At 38.2% G+C, this 18,174-nt stretch overlaps 1 protein-coding gene across 1 annotated transcript in view; it reads left to right on the top strand.

Moving 5' to 3' along the window:
• The window catches only part of puf (ubiquitinyl hydrolase 1 puf), a 1,022,896-nt gene that overhangs the window by 174,829 nt on the left and 829,893 nt on the right, over nt 1-18,174 (top strand). The window contains exon 11 of the mRNA XM_090376705.1: nt 12,974-13,893. Within this exon, the coding sequence (XP_090232831.1) occupies nt 12,974-13,893 (920 nt within the window). The remainder of the gene's footprint in view (nt 1-12,973; nt 13,894-18,174) is intronic.

Genomic DNA, 18,174 nt, shown 5'->3' with positions numbered 1-18,174 from the left:
GATCCATTTATACCACAGATCACATATTATGGAAGATATCTGGATGACATCCTAATTATCACTGACCATAAATAATATTCTACAGGTTTTTAATAACATCCATCAGAGATTAAAATTTAAATTGGAAATTGAAGCAGAAACCCACTCCATAAATTTCCTTAATTTTACCATACACAGATTAGACCAAAAACTAAATTTTAGTATATATAGAAAACCCACTAATAAGGGGGATGCTTTTACATTTCCATAGTTATCATCCCTATCCATACAAAAAATCAGTCATGCTGAATCAGTTTCTTAACGCCTTTAAATATTCTTCCACTCAGATTTCTCTAATGACAGAAATAAATGTATTAACTAGAAGATTCACAAATAGGGGTTACCCTTTAACCTCTGTAAATAAAATTAAAGCATTAGCACATGAAAAAATAAAAACAACCTCACAACAAACATTGTACAAAAATCTGACAAGGCCAAAATACATTTCATTACCATATGTCGCATATTGGTACAATAAACTTAACCAAATATGCAGGGGCACCGACATGAAAATTACAGCCAAACCCATGAATAAATTATACACATTCTTTAGAAATTGACCTTCAAACACTACATTCCAATCACAGCATGACCTTGTATACAGCACCAAGTGTAAAAATTGCGACACCATTTACGTAGGATCTACCTCGAGCAAAACAACATGAAGCTTCAGTTCGGGCGGGTCGTTCAAATGCATCGGAACTTTCGTTTCACGCAATAAATGAACAACATTCATTCGCTTTAATGAAACAAAAATAATAATATTCAACATAACTGCCATAAATTATTTATTGCAGAAATCCTAGAGATGAAGCTATGTAAAAATTCAGTCAGTATCCGTAGATCATTCTTATTATCCGACGATTGGTCACTTATGCGCATGCATGAAGAACAAACATTACAACATAAGACAAAGGTTTTGGATTAATTGTGTGTTGCTCTTATTCCTGTGAACATGTTGCTTCTAAAAGTTTTAGTTCAACTTAAGGAATAAAGAGAAAAGCCTTTTTGACCTTTTTAATTTTAATGCCAATCTACGTAATGTTTTCCTTGCTGGCAGAGGGATGGTGTTTGTAGACCTAAGTTGGGTTGAGTACTCAATATTGAGACTGAGGGGTATGAGGTATGAGGTATATTGAGGGTCTAGCGGCTCCTGGGATTTCTCCCATCTCCGCGAATGTTCTATGTATCGGTGACAGTACCCTGTCAAAGCCGGAGATTTAGAAGTGTGTGGATCATGAGTAGTGTTATATGTTGTGCCCATTGTTTATCCGGCTTATTGGCCGCCAGGCCCCTAATGGGACCAGACGTTGTCCATACCTCGCCATGTGGAGGCTAGCCGGGTGTTACCATTGAGTCAATTGTACTCTGGCAGGTCCTGCCACTTACTTTCCTGGGATTTTAGTGGCTAGGACCTAAAATAAAATTGGAACGACCGCGGTTGATTTAAATCACTTACATTAAAGCACTAATATTGGGTTTGACGCTGAAAGCCTGTTTCTGAAGTGCCTAAAAGGTTGGGTGAAATTTTTTGGTGTATTTAAATTTGGACGTGTAGGGCTATACGCTGTGCAAGAAAAAGTGCTGGGAGGGGAGAATGAAGGCTGGTGGGTGAAATAGGAAGAAGAGGGTCGATAGGGTAGGTGACCCCCAATTTTTCAGTGAGGCATGCCCATGCCCCACCAGAGGGAAGAAATGGTGTGGCAGGGAAGAGAGGTGACAGCAAGCCGTCACCTCCCTCCCCTGCCGGGTGTGGGAGTAAAAGAATTGCACTGCACAAGAGAGTGCAGAGCATAGAGCCAATATGGCTCCGTTGAGGCAGCAACTTGGAGTTTCTCTATCTTCGTTGGTCTTCTCTGTCATTGGTAGCCATATTTTTCCTCAGCTATGAACACTGGTCAGGTCCATTGTTGGTCTGTTAGCTATGGCTGTGGTTCTCTTCATCATGGGAAGATCCGCAGCTCCATGGGGTTATTCTTGCGATCGCTGGTTTTAGATGATTAGTAGTAAGCAGGTTCCTGGGCGAGGTTCTCCTTGAGTCCTCTCCACGCATGTTCTGTGTTTTTTTTTTTTTTTTTACCTTCTGTAGATGGCTATCAATGTTTTACGCCTACCAAATAGTTTTTGGGCATATTCCTTTAGCTCCCTGTATTCCTCAAGTGAGTCCAATAGATGTGATTCCAAGTTCTTGGGGAGGTAGTGTATTGCAGTGATCAGTCTGCACCTGAGGTCCTCATAATGGGTGCAATCATACATAATGTGCTCCCAGCACTCAAGCTCCCCACAGGCACATCTCGGATCCACCTCAATCCCCAACGCTGCCAGCTTGGCTGTAAAGGCCCCGTGACCAGTCAATAAATAGGTGGTGTATAAGCCAGGTTGAAACCAAGTTGGGGGACTGGGGTACATCCTGTCGATGTTCGGAATGAATTTCCTGGTGATATTTCCCTTATTTCCCTTATTTGAGTTGGCCCAGCGCTCCTGCCAAACTTGCATCAGGTGTTTTTGCAGCCTTGTCTTTTCATTTTTTTGTGGTGCATTAACGTCCACAGTATAGCCATGGTATGTACAAGGTATTCCTTTCTCTATGGGGTAGATCATTCCCCTACACATGATCTCTAAGTCAAGGGGAAGAGCTCCGGCCAAGACCTGCAGCGTGTGGGTACTGGTTGTCCTACAAGCACGTGTAACTGTCAGTAGGATTGTTCTTTGCGTTGCATCAAGGATGCGTCGGTTTACTACAGTTCCTGTTTTGGAAAACCATATTGCTGAGGCGTAAGTGATGATCGGTAGGAAGGTTGTTTTATAAAACAATGACAGGGTGCGTTGGTTTAACCCCCAGTCCCGCCTGACGATCCTAGCCACCAATCCAGAGTATCTTTTGATTTTGGCTCTGATATAAGTTAGATGGTGTTTAAAAGTAAGATTACCATCCAGTATAACTCCTAAATATTTTAACTGGGTCACTAATTTTATTGTGGTAGGTCCCACCTTTATTTGTGGCGGTCTACTTATATAAAGCTTGCCTTTTAGCAGGACGGAGGACGTCTTTGTTGTTGATATCGTCAGGCAATGGGTTCTGGTCCAGTTTTGCAATATCAGCATTGCCTGATTGGCCTTTTCCTCTAGCTGGGCCCGTCTATCTGCAGCAATGGTGAGGACCAAATCATCAGCAAAGGCCTGGGAGCGCACATCACCAAGGTGCAAAGCCAAGAACCCATCCAAAACCATATTCCACAGGAGCGGTCCCAGAACAGAACCCCGGGGACAGCCTCTGTGGACATCACGATTCACTCTACCATAAGGTGCTTCCACGATGATGCGTCTCTCGGAGAGATAAGACCTAATTATGGAATATAAGTTGATCGGTACATGTGCCAGCCTTAGTCTTGCCAGTACGCTCGGCCACCAAATGGTGTCGAACGCCCCAGCGAAGTCAACAGAGATGGCTAGAAGATATTTATTATTGCAGTTTGCTGCTGATTCCGATAGGCTACGCAAGGCTTCCACAGTAGACGAACCCTTCTTGAATCCGTATTGCGATGTCTCTGTGAGTTTCGCTGCCTGGTAATGCTGATTTATCCTTGTACAGAGTAGTCTTTCAAACAGTTTGCTTGCAACCGGCAGTAGGGCTATTGGCCGACTGAGGGGTTTGGAACACTACTGTTCTGACAGAGGGGATGAAGTTTCACATTTTTTATAAATTTTTTATCGCCTTCACAAAGAATTGTTAGCGCGCTGGACTAGGAGAGTTGGTTTGAAAAGAAGCATCCTATATCAAATATAAAGGTAATCCCTGTTGATTTCATAATATAATGGAATATAGGAATTATTGAGTACTTAATAGCTCTCTATTGTCAAAACTTTTATCAACATAAATTTTATTGAGGTGCTGCTCTTTTACTAATGTTATTGAATGACTTTTTGCAATAATATGAATTTGTGTGAAATGCATGGAGTATTTTTGTGTGCAGTTAGTAATTCTTGTAAATATTACTTGTCAGGAATATAGATATTTTCTCTGTAATTCTTTGTGTTTGTTCTTATTTCTTGTATTTTCGTTGTCAGCCTGCTTGTCGTAACAGCTATAATTGTAATCCTTTGACTTGTATTTTGCATTTATTATGCATTGTTTATAATACTTTAATATGCATACTAAATGGTTCACTGTTGCATATACATTGAATAAAATAAAATATGGTGTTACTGTTCTGCCATCATAGTATGTGGATTTTGTCACCTGCACACATTTGGCCAGATTCCAGGAATTCAAATTCTGTTGGAAACTAGAGGAATTCTTAAATGTCTTTTCAGTCAGTTTTATGAGTTTCCATTGTTATCTCTAAATAGGCCTACAAGGCTGGGACAATTCATATTGAACAATTAAACTTTACACCAGCCGGTATTCAAATAAACAAATTCCAATCCTGCAACTAAAACACTTTATTTACAATAAAATAAAATAAAATACGAGTGTATAAAATGAAATTAAATGAAATAAAATAAAATATACAGTAGTCTAAAACTGATGTGATTTAATTTACAATAAAATACAAAAAATATATAAAACATGATGATAAAAGCGATAAAAACAGTTAATAAAATACCGTAACAACCGTAGCTTTCAGAGATAACGATCTCCTTTCTCAACAGCATATTTCTGCTGTGTGGCACATCCTTAAATAGCAGATCCACGGCACTTGTCACATGGTTCCTCGGGAGTAAGGCCAGAATTTCCCATTTATGCACCTGAACCGGAAATGGCTCGGGAGTGCGCTAGCTGAAACCATTCATCTTGCCCAAGAACCACGGTTTCAAAGAGGGGACGTAAACGTACACGCTTGTCTCTATTAATGGAATTGCTAGCTGCCCCAATACGTAAACTCTCAAGCCATTTACAGTCCCAGAACCCCTGTGCATGATCCGTGATGATAGCATCCTCCAGGGAGATTTGATGTTGCTTCTCCCAGAAATGTTCTGCCATGGCAGACTTCCCATAGTTTGCGGACTTTTTTGCATTCATATGCTCCCCCCAGACAACACTGCTCTTGTGTTGGCTGGCTTGTGCCGAGGTATAATGAGCATATTGACCTCGGCACATGGGCTTTCTAAACACCTTGGTCTTGAGCCTACAACCATCCCTAATAACCAACACGTCAAGGAACGGTAGGATTCCCTCTGCTTCCACCTCCGAAGTAAATTTAATAAAGGGGGAGAAGCTATTAAGTATCTGATCCTCCTTCCCCTTAGAAAAGGATGTTTTGTTAAGTACTAGGTCTCCTCTTAGCGTTAATGATATTTGTGAGGGTGTGGAGTTCTGTTTATCCAGTACCACCATGGTTTTCCAAGATGTGGTTTTCCCCCATTAGTGCCATAGTGGCTAACTGAGCTATGGAAGAGTTGGAAGTTAGAATTTTTGAGGGTTTGGAATTTCCCATGCATAAATGGAAAAGATTTGTTGATGACACATTCACCATTATACAAAAGGGGAGGGAGGATCAGATACTTGATGTACTTAATAGCTTCTCCCCTTTTATTAAATTTACTTCGAAGGTGGGAAGTCTGCCGTGGCAGAACCTTTCTAGGAGAAGCAATATCAAATCTCCCCGGAGGATGCTGTTATCACGGATCATGCACAGGGGTTCTGGGACTGTAAATGGCTTGAGAGTTTACGTATTGGGGCAGCTAGCAATTCCATTAATAGAGACAAGCGTGTACGTTTACGTCCCCTCTTTGAAACCGTGGTTCTTGGGTGAGATGAACGGTTTCAGCTAGCGCACTCCCGAGCCATTTCCGGTTCAGGTGCATAAATGGGAAATTCTGGCCTTACTCCCGAGGAACCATGTGACAAGTGCCGTGGATCTGCTATTTAAGGATGTGCCACACAGCAGAAATATGCTGTTGAGAAAGGAGATCGCTATCTCCGAAAGCTACAGTTGTTATGGTATTTTATTAACTGTTTTTATCGCTTTTATCATCATATTTTATATATTTTATATTTTTTGTATTTTATTGTAAATTAAATCACATCAGTTTTAGACTACTATATATTTTATTTCATTTAATTTCATTTATACACTCGTATTTTATTTTATTTTATTTTATTGTAAATAAAGTGTTTTAGTTGCAGGATTGGAATTTGTTTATTTGAATACCGGCTGGTGTAAAGTTTAATTGTTCAACATTGTTTGTTATTCCTGTTTTTCAACCAAGTTGTTCAAAGAAAGTGTATCACCCAGGAATTTCACATTTGTAACCCTTTTTCGCGATGGTATGTTACATTAATGACTATCATCACAAATAGAAATGTAAACAAAAGATATTTATTAATAATTAAGGCAGAACTAAGTAATATTTGACAAATGCTCTCAAAATATTTCAAAATGAGCATTTGCAACCTTTATACAACAGTTTTGGTAAACATCACAATTATGGCTGAAATGTTATCAGAAGCCCTCAATTTGCTTCAGTTTATCATTTTAAATGGAAAACAAAATGAAAAGTTCACCAGGTGCAAACTAATATTTAGTTGAACCACCTCTGGTTCTGATAACAGCAGCACACCGTCGAGGCATTGACAAGATCAATTTCTGAAGATAATCACTGATAGTTTGTGGTTCCAAATATGAATTATGGCTTCCTGAAGTTCACGAAGGGTCTTTGGTTTCTTTTTGGCAACTGCAGATTCCACACGATGCCAACAGTTCTCTGTAGGTTTCGGGGCCGGGCTGTTTCTTGGTCAGCTAATAGTTGTAATGGACCATTCTTCCAACCATTTTTTCACCTGTAGCAAATGTAAACACATTACTGTTGAACCTGTAATGCAGAAATGAAGCTAAAGTAACTACAGAAGTGCCTACTTACACATTTTGTCTGACGACAAGGAGAAGAGTCTTCCTGAAAGATGCAGTTACTTGGCAGGTTGAAATGGTCTCTAATAGTTGGCAGCAACCATTAGAGACTAGTTCTTCCCATTGCCTTCCAATATAGGCAGGTATCCATTGGCATTTACGGAACCTTTTATAAACTGCAGGTGACCTACTCCGCGATACGAAATGCACCCCCATATCATTTGGCTGGTAGGGAATTTCACTGTAGACACCATACAGTCTGGATGGTATTCTTCACCACGTCTATGGCGAATTGTTTGTCTCCCATCAGAGCTATGCAGGTCGAATTTCTTCTCATCCAAGAAAATAACTGACTTCCACTGCTCGAGGATCGAAATGACATGCTTCTTACACTAAATTAATCGAGCCTTTTTCATTTTTTATGCGAGGAGGGGCTTCTTCTTAGGACAATGGGCTACAAGTCCATTTTTGAAGAGGCATCTTCTGACTGTTACTGTACCTGCTACCACGCCTGTATGTTCTCCTCATTTTCTTTTCAGCTCAGAAAAAGAAGCTTTACGGTTAAGGCATAAGAGCTTCAAAATGTGGTCCTGTTTTGGCATAGAAACTTGTTTGTGTCCAGTTCCTTTTTTCCTATCAGCAGAATCAGTATTCTTGAGTTTGGGAAGAAATCTATTCACTGTCGACTGATTGCAAGACACACTATAAGCAATATGACAGGAAGAACATTCTTCCTCATGTAATGCAATATTGCACTCTTTCTTCGTGGCATCAACTGCATGTAACTCACCATCCTGACACAAGCAAGGTATGACTGTAACTCTTTGCAGAGCATGCTTATATAGCTGAAAGTAACAGCTGATGCAATATTACAAAGGGTACTAGGAAAGTTTTGCAATACAGCTTTGTTTATTTAATTTTTTCAAAGTAATTTCCTCTACATTCAATACACCTCTCCATCCTCTGAAACCAATCTTTAAACCAGTTCTGCCAAGTTTCACTAGGGAGTAAAGCACACTCGTTGTCCCAAGCCCATAGAAGGTCCTCATCACTGGAAAACCGCCTCCCTTTTAGCTTCATTTTCACGTGCGGGAACAGTGCAAAGTCGCAGGGAGCAAGGTCTGGACTGTAGGGAGGGTGCTCGAGAAGTTTCAGTCCTGTCGTGGTCAAATATTCGGTGCAGGCTTTGGCGCGGTGAGCTGGAGCATTATCGTGATGGAGGTACCAGGTGTCCATTCTTGACTTTGGCCGCAGGTTCTTCATAGATCCAATGACTTTAGGCAGGCATTGTTCAGTATACCACTTAGCTGTGACTGTCTTCTGCGTGTCCAAAACGACACGTTCCACAATTCCACTCGATTTGAAAAATACAGCTATCATTTTCTTCTTTACAGATCGGGATTTTCTGACAATTTTGGGTGTGTCGTCATCATCAAAGACCCAAACTTTGTTTTGAGCCTTGGTCAGCAGATCGTAATAGTACAGCCAAGTCTCGTCACCTGTCACGATGTTGTTCACATACCGAGATTGTCCCTTATCAAACTTTTTTAACGTCTCCCGGCACCAAGTCACACGTCGTGTCATCTGCTCTTCAGTCAGTTGATGCGGCACCCAGAGAGAACAAAGTTTCTTCACGTGCAAATGATCTTGCAGAATCGAACGAATTGCTGGTGCATTTAGGCCCAAAGTATCCTCTATCTGTTGGTAGGTCACTCGCCTGTTTTCGTCAAGCATTTTCCTCATAGCAGTAACGTTTTCCTCTGTAACTGACGTTCGTGGCTTTCCCGGCCTCTCAGAATCCTCCAGAGTGAAATTTCCCCTTTGGAATTCTCTATACCACCTGAATATCGTTGTACGATGTGGACAATCATCATATAGTGCAAGAGTCATTTCTTCTAAGCACTGGTCTATGGTTAAACCATGCACAAAATTATACTGCAAAACTGTCCTTATCTCATTTCGTGACCACGATGCCATCGCAAGCACTTTACACTCTCACTACTAATGAATAACTGAGCCCATTAACTTGCTGTGGCGGCTACTATGCACGTATGAACATGTCTCAACATGCAGCAACAAGCAGCTTCCTGTGATTCATTGTTGCGTCATATTGCAAAACTTTCCTAGTACCCTTTGTATGTCATCACCATGCATGCCAAACTTACCTGATGCATCAATCTGTAAGAAATATTGCTATATGCTTGTTATTCGGATGGCAATTAAAATTTTAAGGGTTGATGCACTTTCTTTGAACACCAGTGTACATGCACGTTGATTTAAAATAATAAGCATACACTTATTATTTTAAAATGCGTGCTTGGTATCTATGCACAGTAGAGCTGAATGATTCATGGTCGTAGTGTTCTATTTAAAAACTACCCATATTGGAATTCAGAATGGTGTGCATGTGTGTTAATTTAATTTGCACTCACATTGGTTTCTTGATCTATGTGCACAATTTCATATTTGATTCATAAAAGGCAAGTGTATAAACTTTGCCAGATATAACTTTTGGCTATTATTAAATTTGGGCCATTTCAAAAAAAAAAAAAAAAAGCAGTGTCATTTTTTTAATATTTTATATTGTAATTTATGTGTAAGAGTTTATTCATGAATGCATTTTCTATTTCATTACTTTTATTCCTACCAATTACTTTAATAACTTGTCATTTGGTTTTATCAGAAATATTTTTATTAGTAATAGTTTACTTATACAGCAAACCCCCGCTATTCGTGGGGGTTACGTTCCTGAGAAATGCCGCGAATACCGAAAACGCACATAGTGAGTTATGGTTCCCATAGTAATAAAGGGATTCCGTTCCAAAGTATGAAATATATAAGAAAAACTAGTCTAAAATTTTGTCTATGTATGTATATGTACGTATTGCATTTCACCATAGTGAAATGCAAGCATATGGCATCGAAATGAAAATAAGAAACAATTTAATATTAAATGTAATATTTATTAGAAATTTCAAACAAATCTTTCAAACCAGCGCCTTTGCTAGCAAAAAAACTTATCCCGCCAGTGCTATCACCAGTTTCGCTCAAGTGTTGATAAAGGAGTTTTGCCTTTTCACGAATGGTGAGTGAACTTAACAGAATTTTATTTTAAGTTCAGTGTTCTATCCACAGATTTAAAGCCTTTTCCATTTTTTCTAATTTAACTTCACGAGTTACAGAGCAAATTTTTGAAGCAATTAGCGCATTTTCACGGACACTACGGCAGATTTTTTTCTTCCGATTTCTTGATTGATCGTACCGTTGACTCATTGATTTTATAACGTTTTGCCACTGAGGAGACACTTTCACCATTAGAAATTTTATCTAATAACTCAATTTTATTCGCTAATGTCATCACCTTCTTTGATCTTTTCACATTTCCCTTGTTATTTGTAGCCATATTTTTGTACGCGTTAGAAAGAATTTGTCCACAATAAAGTCACTTTCTTCCATTAACCCACTCGAAAAAGTCTGTTTTACACTGCAAAACGGTAGATTTATCACTTTTGTAAGCATATCAATTTATAAATTGATAAATTTATTCAGTTTATAAGCATATAAATTAAAAGCAAACGATGAAACCTTCCATGACAAGCGCATAACACATACTAAGCCGCCGTAGCCTAGCGGTCAGGCACGTGGGTGCATAAGTATACGTGCCTTGAGTGACCGGGGTTCAAGCCTGTGACTGTTGAATACGGTGCTGTTTCTTGTATTCTGTCTATCTTCTGAACTCCTCTGATCATTTAGTTGTCCCGGAGTATAAACAGAAAATTTATTTTATTTAAATAAGGATTAGCGAGAAACATCCACGCTCGCCATGTTGTCACCCCCCCCCCCCACTGAGGGCTGTTTTGACCGGGAAAGATAATTTTAACCACGCCCATGTTTTTTTATGGCGTTAAATGTTCACGGCACTTTAAAATTCACATTTTTTAGGTTTCATTTTATATTAAATCAGCAACTGCGAATACAGATACCGCAAATAGCGGGGGTTTACTGTATAATTGAAATTGTAGTCTGTGTAAACGTGATATTGTTATTATTTCTTAGACTTTTATATTGATATTTTCCTTAGGTTTTTTTTTTATATTGATATTGATTCAAATATCGCAGCTTACTTAGGTACTTTATATTTGTTTTATATATCTTATGTCTTCTAGCCATAAGTTTAATTTCTGACATTATCTGATATTATTGATCTGAAATATTTATATTTCTTATCTTATTTTATATTAAAAATATGTTTTTGTTTAGATATCTTTTATTTTACTCTTCATTGTTTATTATTTGGAATAATTTCTTTTAAGAAATGTTAATATTTCTTTCCTTTTTTTTTTACTTAACCATTCATTGTGTAAAATTAGATTACTTTAATAACTTTGAAATCTCTTCTGTTTTGTTTTGAACATTAAGAATTCACTAAAACTTGAAAATAAAAATAAGCAATTAAGACACCTGATTGGGTTAATAAGTGAAATTAAAATTATGCAATTGATATTAGAGATGGTTTTTAAAAGGTTGCTAGTGTTATTATTTTCCTAAAATTCCAAATACTCCCTTTTCTTTATTTTTAATTTTTTTTATTTAGATATATGAAGTATGATCAAACAGTTCGACTGAACTATTGCAAAATGATGAAACTTACACAGGAGCAAGATTGCCATAGCATGCAGTATTTGAGTGGACCATGGTTCAAGCACATGTGACTGCTAAATACAGTTAATGAATAATGATTGTATTAATTATTTATTATAAACTCCTGTGATCTGGTGGTTGTGCCAGAGTGTAAGCAAGAACTTTTTGTGGGCGGATCTCCTTTGAAGTGGTATGCCTAACACTGTGTACATTGGTTCCAGTGATTCTGCTACTCCTGGAAGATTCCAGATAGGCTTCTTTTGGAATTACTAATAATTCCTGTTTGTTGTGTTCTGAATAATTTCCTCAATTATTGCAAATCTGTGGCCTCTCATGGGGACATTAAGCTTAGGAAACTAAAATAATAAAAAAATAACCAAGCTAAATCTGGAAAGTATGGCTGACAGGATGGCATGACAGTGATGGCATGCTTCACAAGAAAGGCTTGAATTGAAAGTGTCAAGTGTGCAGTGGGTGTTGTCATGATGCAAGCGCCAATTCCTTGAAGCAATTTTTTCAGTTATTTTCTCTGAAATCGCCATAGAACTGTTTTGCGGTGTTCTTCGTTCACTGTTTGACCATATGGGATAAATTCATAATGAACAGTAAGTAGCCTGTGAGTCAAAAAAAAATACAATAAACACGATTGAGATTGTCTTGTTTTTTTGGGTTTTAGAGAAGGTTGAGCCTTACATTGAGAGGACTGGGCCTATGTTTTTGGGTCATATTCACCACCAGTAATGATGGTGATGTGTGCATGTGATGGACGAAAAAAAAACAAAAAAACAACACAACGTGAATCAGCAGCACTTTGATAGAGATCCTGGCATGCAAGAACCTGCTGCTTTCTTTGAAATCAGTTATGATGCAAGGTACTAACTTGACTGAAATGCATCTTTCTTGAAGATGCATTTCAGTCAATGGTTCTTGAAGTTGAAGGGTGGCCACAGAGTGAACTATCTTCAAACTTTAAGAACTACTTAAAAAGCCTTCAAATGACACATAGCATCTTCTTTGAAAGCTGTTTTTGATATTTTGTGGGTTGCTGTTGCACCTTCCCTAATTTTAAACAAAATTGATGCAAATTTGCTATTCAGTAAAATCACTCCTTTTAAAATGTGAAATGTGTAAAACACCTTCTGTTCAACGCATGTTAATTCAGACTGAATACAGATAAGTGGGTGATTCTCATGTTATGTGTTGTGACAAGTTGCAAGATTCACTATGATGCTGCAGTTTCAAGATACATAATCAATCCCAAAACTTTTTGATCATACCTTGGTCACACACACACACACACACACACACACACACACACACACACACACACACACACACACACACACACACACACACACACACACACACACACACACACACACAATTTTATGAGTATTTGTAATGAATATAAAATTTAAATGTTTCATCTTTTTTATCTCTAGCTGGATAGTTCTCAAGTTAGTGACAGACCACGAAGCAGTGCTGAAGGCAGCGAACATACAGGAGAAAGTCAGCCTAGTAGTCCCTGCGAAACTGAGCAACAGCCACAACAAATTGCTAAATGCCCAGTTCAAGAGCGTGACATTTCTCACTGCCAGCAGTCTGGCAGAAAGTGGCGACGACATAGAGTAGAAGGAAGGAGTAAACAAAGGGTAGATAAGACTAAAGATAGGGAAAGTTCCAGTGGTGATGAGAGTGAATTGAGTAGTGTCAGTGAGGATAGCCTACAAAGTGATACTGATCCTGCTGAATGCTCTGAAGGCCCAAACCACGGAGAACATCTTTTAAAGTCTCAACCAGTCGAACCATCTGAAGATTCTGGAAGAGAGGGTGAGAAACCATCCCATGTGTGGAGGCGCAAAATTTTGAGAAGGAAAAGAGCCAGGTTGGCAGCCAATAATGTTCGAAATCAGGATACTACCAAAGTGCAAGAATCAGTAGAGAAGGGTGAAGTGCTTTCTGAAGATAGTGCTGAAAAAAATGCTGCTGACAGTGCTGCTCAGGAATCGGCACCTCCAAGATGTTTTTTAGATGATGTAACCATTGTAATTGGGCAAAAGAAAAGGGAAATCGAAGAAGAGGATGAGGAGGAGGAAGAGGAAGATGATGAAGAAGAGGAGGATAATTCCCAAAAGCCATCAAGGAATATTCCACCTCTTGCTGATGAAGATCCAAGTGCTCATAATAGAGGATCACTGCAAAGGCCTCCTGCGCCTCAGTTGTTGCCTGAATTAATGAAAGCTGTTTTAGAAAGAGAAGGAAATTTACCAAGATTTGGAGATAGACTTGATAGTGGTGATATGTATGAATGCCGGCAGTATCTTGCTAACCTTCACCCTCAGCGCCACCTTCCAGGACCAGGGTAATTAACTATATGTGAGAGATACTAGTTATTTGGCTTATTATGAATGAGATAGAAATTAAATTTTTGTAAATTTTTTTGTAATGACCCTACCCCAAATTCATTAATTCAATGAATTTGTTTCTTTGATTTTAAGGCAGCCATATAGTTATCAGTTAAACGTTTGATCTTCTAGTTATAGACATATAGTGATCACAATGATATTACTTCAAGCGTTAAGATAAATGAAAGTGAATGATGCAATTTCTTGAATCAGAATTTTAACATATCAGCATGAACAAGTGAATTATTAGATTGTGAGATTGTTATGGAATAAATTTGTACTTATGAGAATTCCATATTGTTTTAATATTCTTATTATGAGACTTTGCATAAATATATGATAATTCCTTTGTTGTTGTGAAAAGCATGGAATTGTTGACCCACTCCCCTCTCAGAATAAGTTATTCCTAACGTTTTCCGAGAAAGAGTTATTCCTCACATTTATTCCTAAATTTCTGGTGTGCAGTTTCACATTGGTAGTAGTGAACCCATTCTACATCCTTTTCTTCAAACCTTTTCTTCAAAAGGATGTCTTGGGAATTTTCAGTTGTGGCTTGCATTTTAAGTTAATCCAGCATTTTCAGAACTAGCTTTGTATTTATTATTTAGTATATGGCACAATATAATACATCACAGTCAGTAAAAAAGGATCACAACTGTATGTCTAAATTTTAAATATATTCAATTAAGTCTGGTCTGGTGTCAGTAGAAAGAAATCTCTTGCTCTCCCTCTGTAGGCCCTCGAGACACATTCTTGAGTAACATTTTTGATAATTTTGTCTTTCAGCACTGCAGTCACTCTGGAGAAGGTATTTTATTCCACTTGTAAAGGAAATCTGCACAAATTCCATGATTAGTTCATATCTGGTTTAGTGTTATTCAAGTGTTACAAGGCAAGCCGAATCCAGCTGGATTTTCTATTATGCATAGTATATTACTATACTCTGCAAGGTAGGAAAAGTTCCATTCATGTTACCATTGGTCAGTCAGATTAAAGTTGTTAGCTATTAGGTTCTCGGCAATTCTCACTGGGGATTGTCTGGAGCAAAGATATCTTATGGTATTCCCTAACCAGTGCATTGGATCTACAAAGTTTTGATGGAGGAATGTGACTTAGAATGGGAAACCATTGAGTAGGTGTAAACTTGATTGTTCCTAAGATTAAGCACGTGGTATATATTTCATATTATTCCATTTATATGTGCCATGATATATATTCCATATTATTCCATTTCATGCAAAGTTATCAGTACACTGTAATCAGTATATTCTGCGCTTTTTCTAACTAGTGTAGTTTTTGTTTGTGCATGTGTGCAAGACCAGCTGCTCAGTTTTCCTTTTCTTTAGTTCACCTGGATTAGAAATCCATCCTTAATTGATTTTCTTTCCCTATTCAGTTGTGTCGTGATACCATTTATGCAAACCTTTTGTTTTAAACAATTTGCCTATATGCAGTTAGTAGTCGTGAAAGGCAATGTGTTAACGCTGCAGTACTTGTAACGATAATTATGGAGAACAAAGGGCGAACGGAACAGAAATTGTTATCACAGTGAACGAAGAAGGGAGCTACTTTAAAGAAGTAATAAGAAATAATATTATAAATTATTTCTTATTACTTCTTTATCGTAGCTCCCTTCTTCGTTCACTGTGATAACAGTTTCTGTTCCATTCGCCCTTTGTTCTCCATAACATGCACAAACAAAAACTACACTAGTTAGAAAAAGTGCAGGATATACTGATAACTTTACATTGTCTTTCCCGACTACTAACTTATGTAGCAATTATGGTCATTGGGTACTTTCTGCATATAGCAGTGTCCCAGCTCCATAAACCACCACCATCATCATTATTATTATTAATAATATCATAAACTGTTGCATCCTTTAAAACACACACACACACACACACACACACACACACACACACACACACACACACACACACACACACACACACACACACACACACACACACACACACACACACCCCATTTCTGTTGTGTGTGTGTGTGTGTGTGTGTGTGTGTGTGTGTGTGTGTGTGTGTGTGTGTGTGTGTGTGTGTGTGTGTGTGTGTGATGATGCTAATGCATTAACTTATATATATTGGTCAAATTTTTCATAGCTTGTGATGCTTGTACAAGAATAATATAGTAGTGCAACATTTTCTGAGATACTTGTGCACCATAAAAACCAAAACAATGTGTAGATGGCAGCTCAAGGTTGTAGATATAACATGAAATAGTGGATCTCCCCCTTCTTTGCTAGAGATGTTGCAGGCTGAGATTGTTGTCCACGTTGTTCACATCCGAGATACCCATAGATGGCTAGTGCCTGAATGGTAGAACATATTTAAGCAGAACTGCAGAATGCAAGCTAATGTTGTGACTCTCACTAGTGATGGCTGTTTCCACTTGCTTAACTTTGCTTTCAGAATCCAGTTCCAATGAGCCGATTTAAGAGTTAGGCATTATCTTCTCTGTGACTCCCGAAGGAAATAGAGAGAGAACCCAATAAAGCATTGGTGTTTGCAAGTATTATTAAGCTTTATTCTTGACAGCAATGTCTGGTTAACTTTCACTAAGGGTTATAAGAGCATCATGAATTTCAAAATTTGATACCATAACAGCTTTAAACAGTCAATTCTCTTGCATGTGTCGCAAAGTGGTTAACTGTGAAGGTAGGTATAGTATCAGTTAAAGTATTCCATCTATCCACAGATGCTAAAAATAAAAATTGTTATATAACCCCAAAGAATGTGACTGATTGTCGCAAGATATTGCAGTCTGTAACAACTAAGTTTAATGAGTGACAACTACAAGGCATATAAAATTCTTGTGGATTTTCTTGACATATATGTACTTGCATGCCTTTATTTTTCCCATCATATGAGCCATTATCATAGTCCTGACCTCTGCAATAATTTAAATTTAATTTTAAGTCAGAAAGTAATATTTTTGTCATTTCAAATTACAATTAACCTGTTGGCTCTTCAACTTCTTGTTATTAAAATAAAATGTTTTTGTAAAATGTTTCGGCTCTTTAAATAGTTGTTCATATGTTTTCAATTAGAATTGCCAACTGATCCGAACATAGATGTCATTTTATTGTAATAGCATTAGCATTAGTAGTGGCATATGACGAAGAAAGTCAGCTTAAAGTCATCAGCCAAAAAGGGGGAAAAAAAAAAAAAACTGCTTCCCATTTCACCAATTCATTTACTCCAAATGTTTGTCTAGTTCTGCGTTGAACTTATTTAAGTCATTGACCTCCACTACACTAGATGGAAGTTTGTTCAAATTATGAACTGCCTGCTGGCTAAAAGCAAATTTCCACAGATTTCATCTATTCTATAATTGTCTTTCCTCATTTTGAATTTATGTCCGCTCAGGTGAGTAATCTGAACTAGAGGAAGAATCCCATTAGCATTGAGCTTGCTCAACCATTCAAGGCATTATACACCTCATTTAGATCACCTAGCCGGAGTCTAGTCTCCAGACACTGTAATTTGCAATACTTTAGCCTTTCTTCGTAAGAGCAATCCTTTCTTCCACTCACCAACCTTGCCCTTTTCTGTGCTTATCCCAGCAGCTTTACATCCTTCCTAAATATGACCCGACCATTGCCTTATACAAGGGTACAGTGACATCCTTATTGCTGCTAGCAAAATTCCTATATATCATGGAGAAGACTCCATGTGCTACTCTTGCAGTCTGTCTACATTGCTCAGAGAACTTTATATCTGACTGCACGGTTACCTCCAGGTCAGGCGCCTCCGTAGCCAGGTGGGAAGGAGCAACAGTGTGTAGCACATGCTTCTTGATTAGACCGGGGTTCGAGCCCGTCACCACCAAATACGGAGGATGCGGAAAGGTTAGGGAATGACCACCGCATATTCCCGGAGCAATATGGCCTTAGTTGCTAATGCTCCTAAAAAAAACCAAACAACAACAACAACAACAAACATCCAGGTCTTTCTTATTTTCCACCACCCTGAGTAGTACTACACAGTTGGTACATTAGTCTAGGTTTACTCTTACCCGAAGCAGTACTTTGCATTTATTAAGGTTAAACTTCAATTGCCATTTCTCAGCCCATCTGCCCATCTTTTCTAAATCCCATTGCATTAGCATACTGTCATTAACAACTCTGCCAACCTTCGTATCGTCTGCAAACTTAGACATTAACCCCGATATACCTTCATCAATATCATTGATAAATACAGAAAACAACAATGGGCCC

The sequence above is a fragment of the Mastigoproctus giganteus genome, chromosome 6, assembly GCF_048544385.1.
Source record: "Mastigoproctus giganteus isolate SK-2022 chromosome 6, ASM4854438v1, whole genome shotgun sequence".
NCBI classification, from domain to species: Eukaryota; Metazoa; Arthropoda; class Arachnida; order Uropygi; family Thelyphonidae; genus Mastigoproctus; species Mastigoproctus giganteus.
Note: the sequence above shows the minus strand (reverse complement) of the source record. Positions and strands in the feature narration are given on the sequence as shown.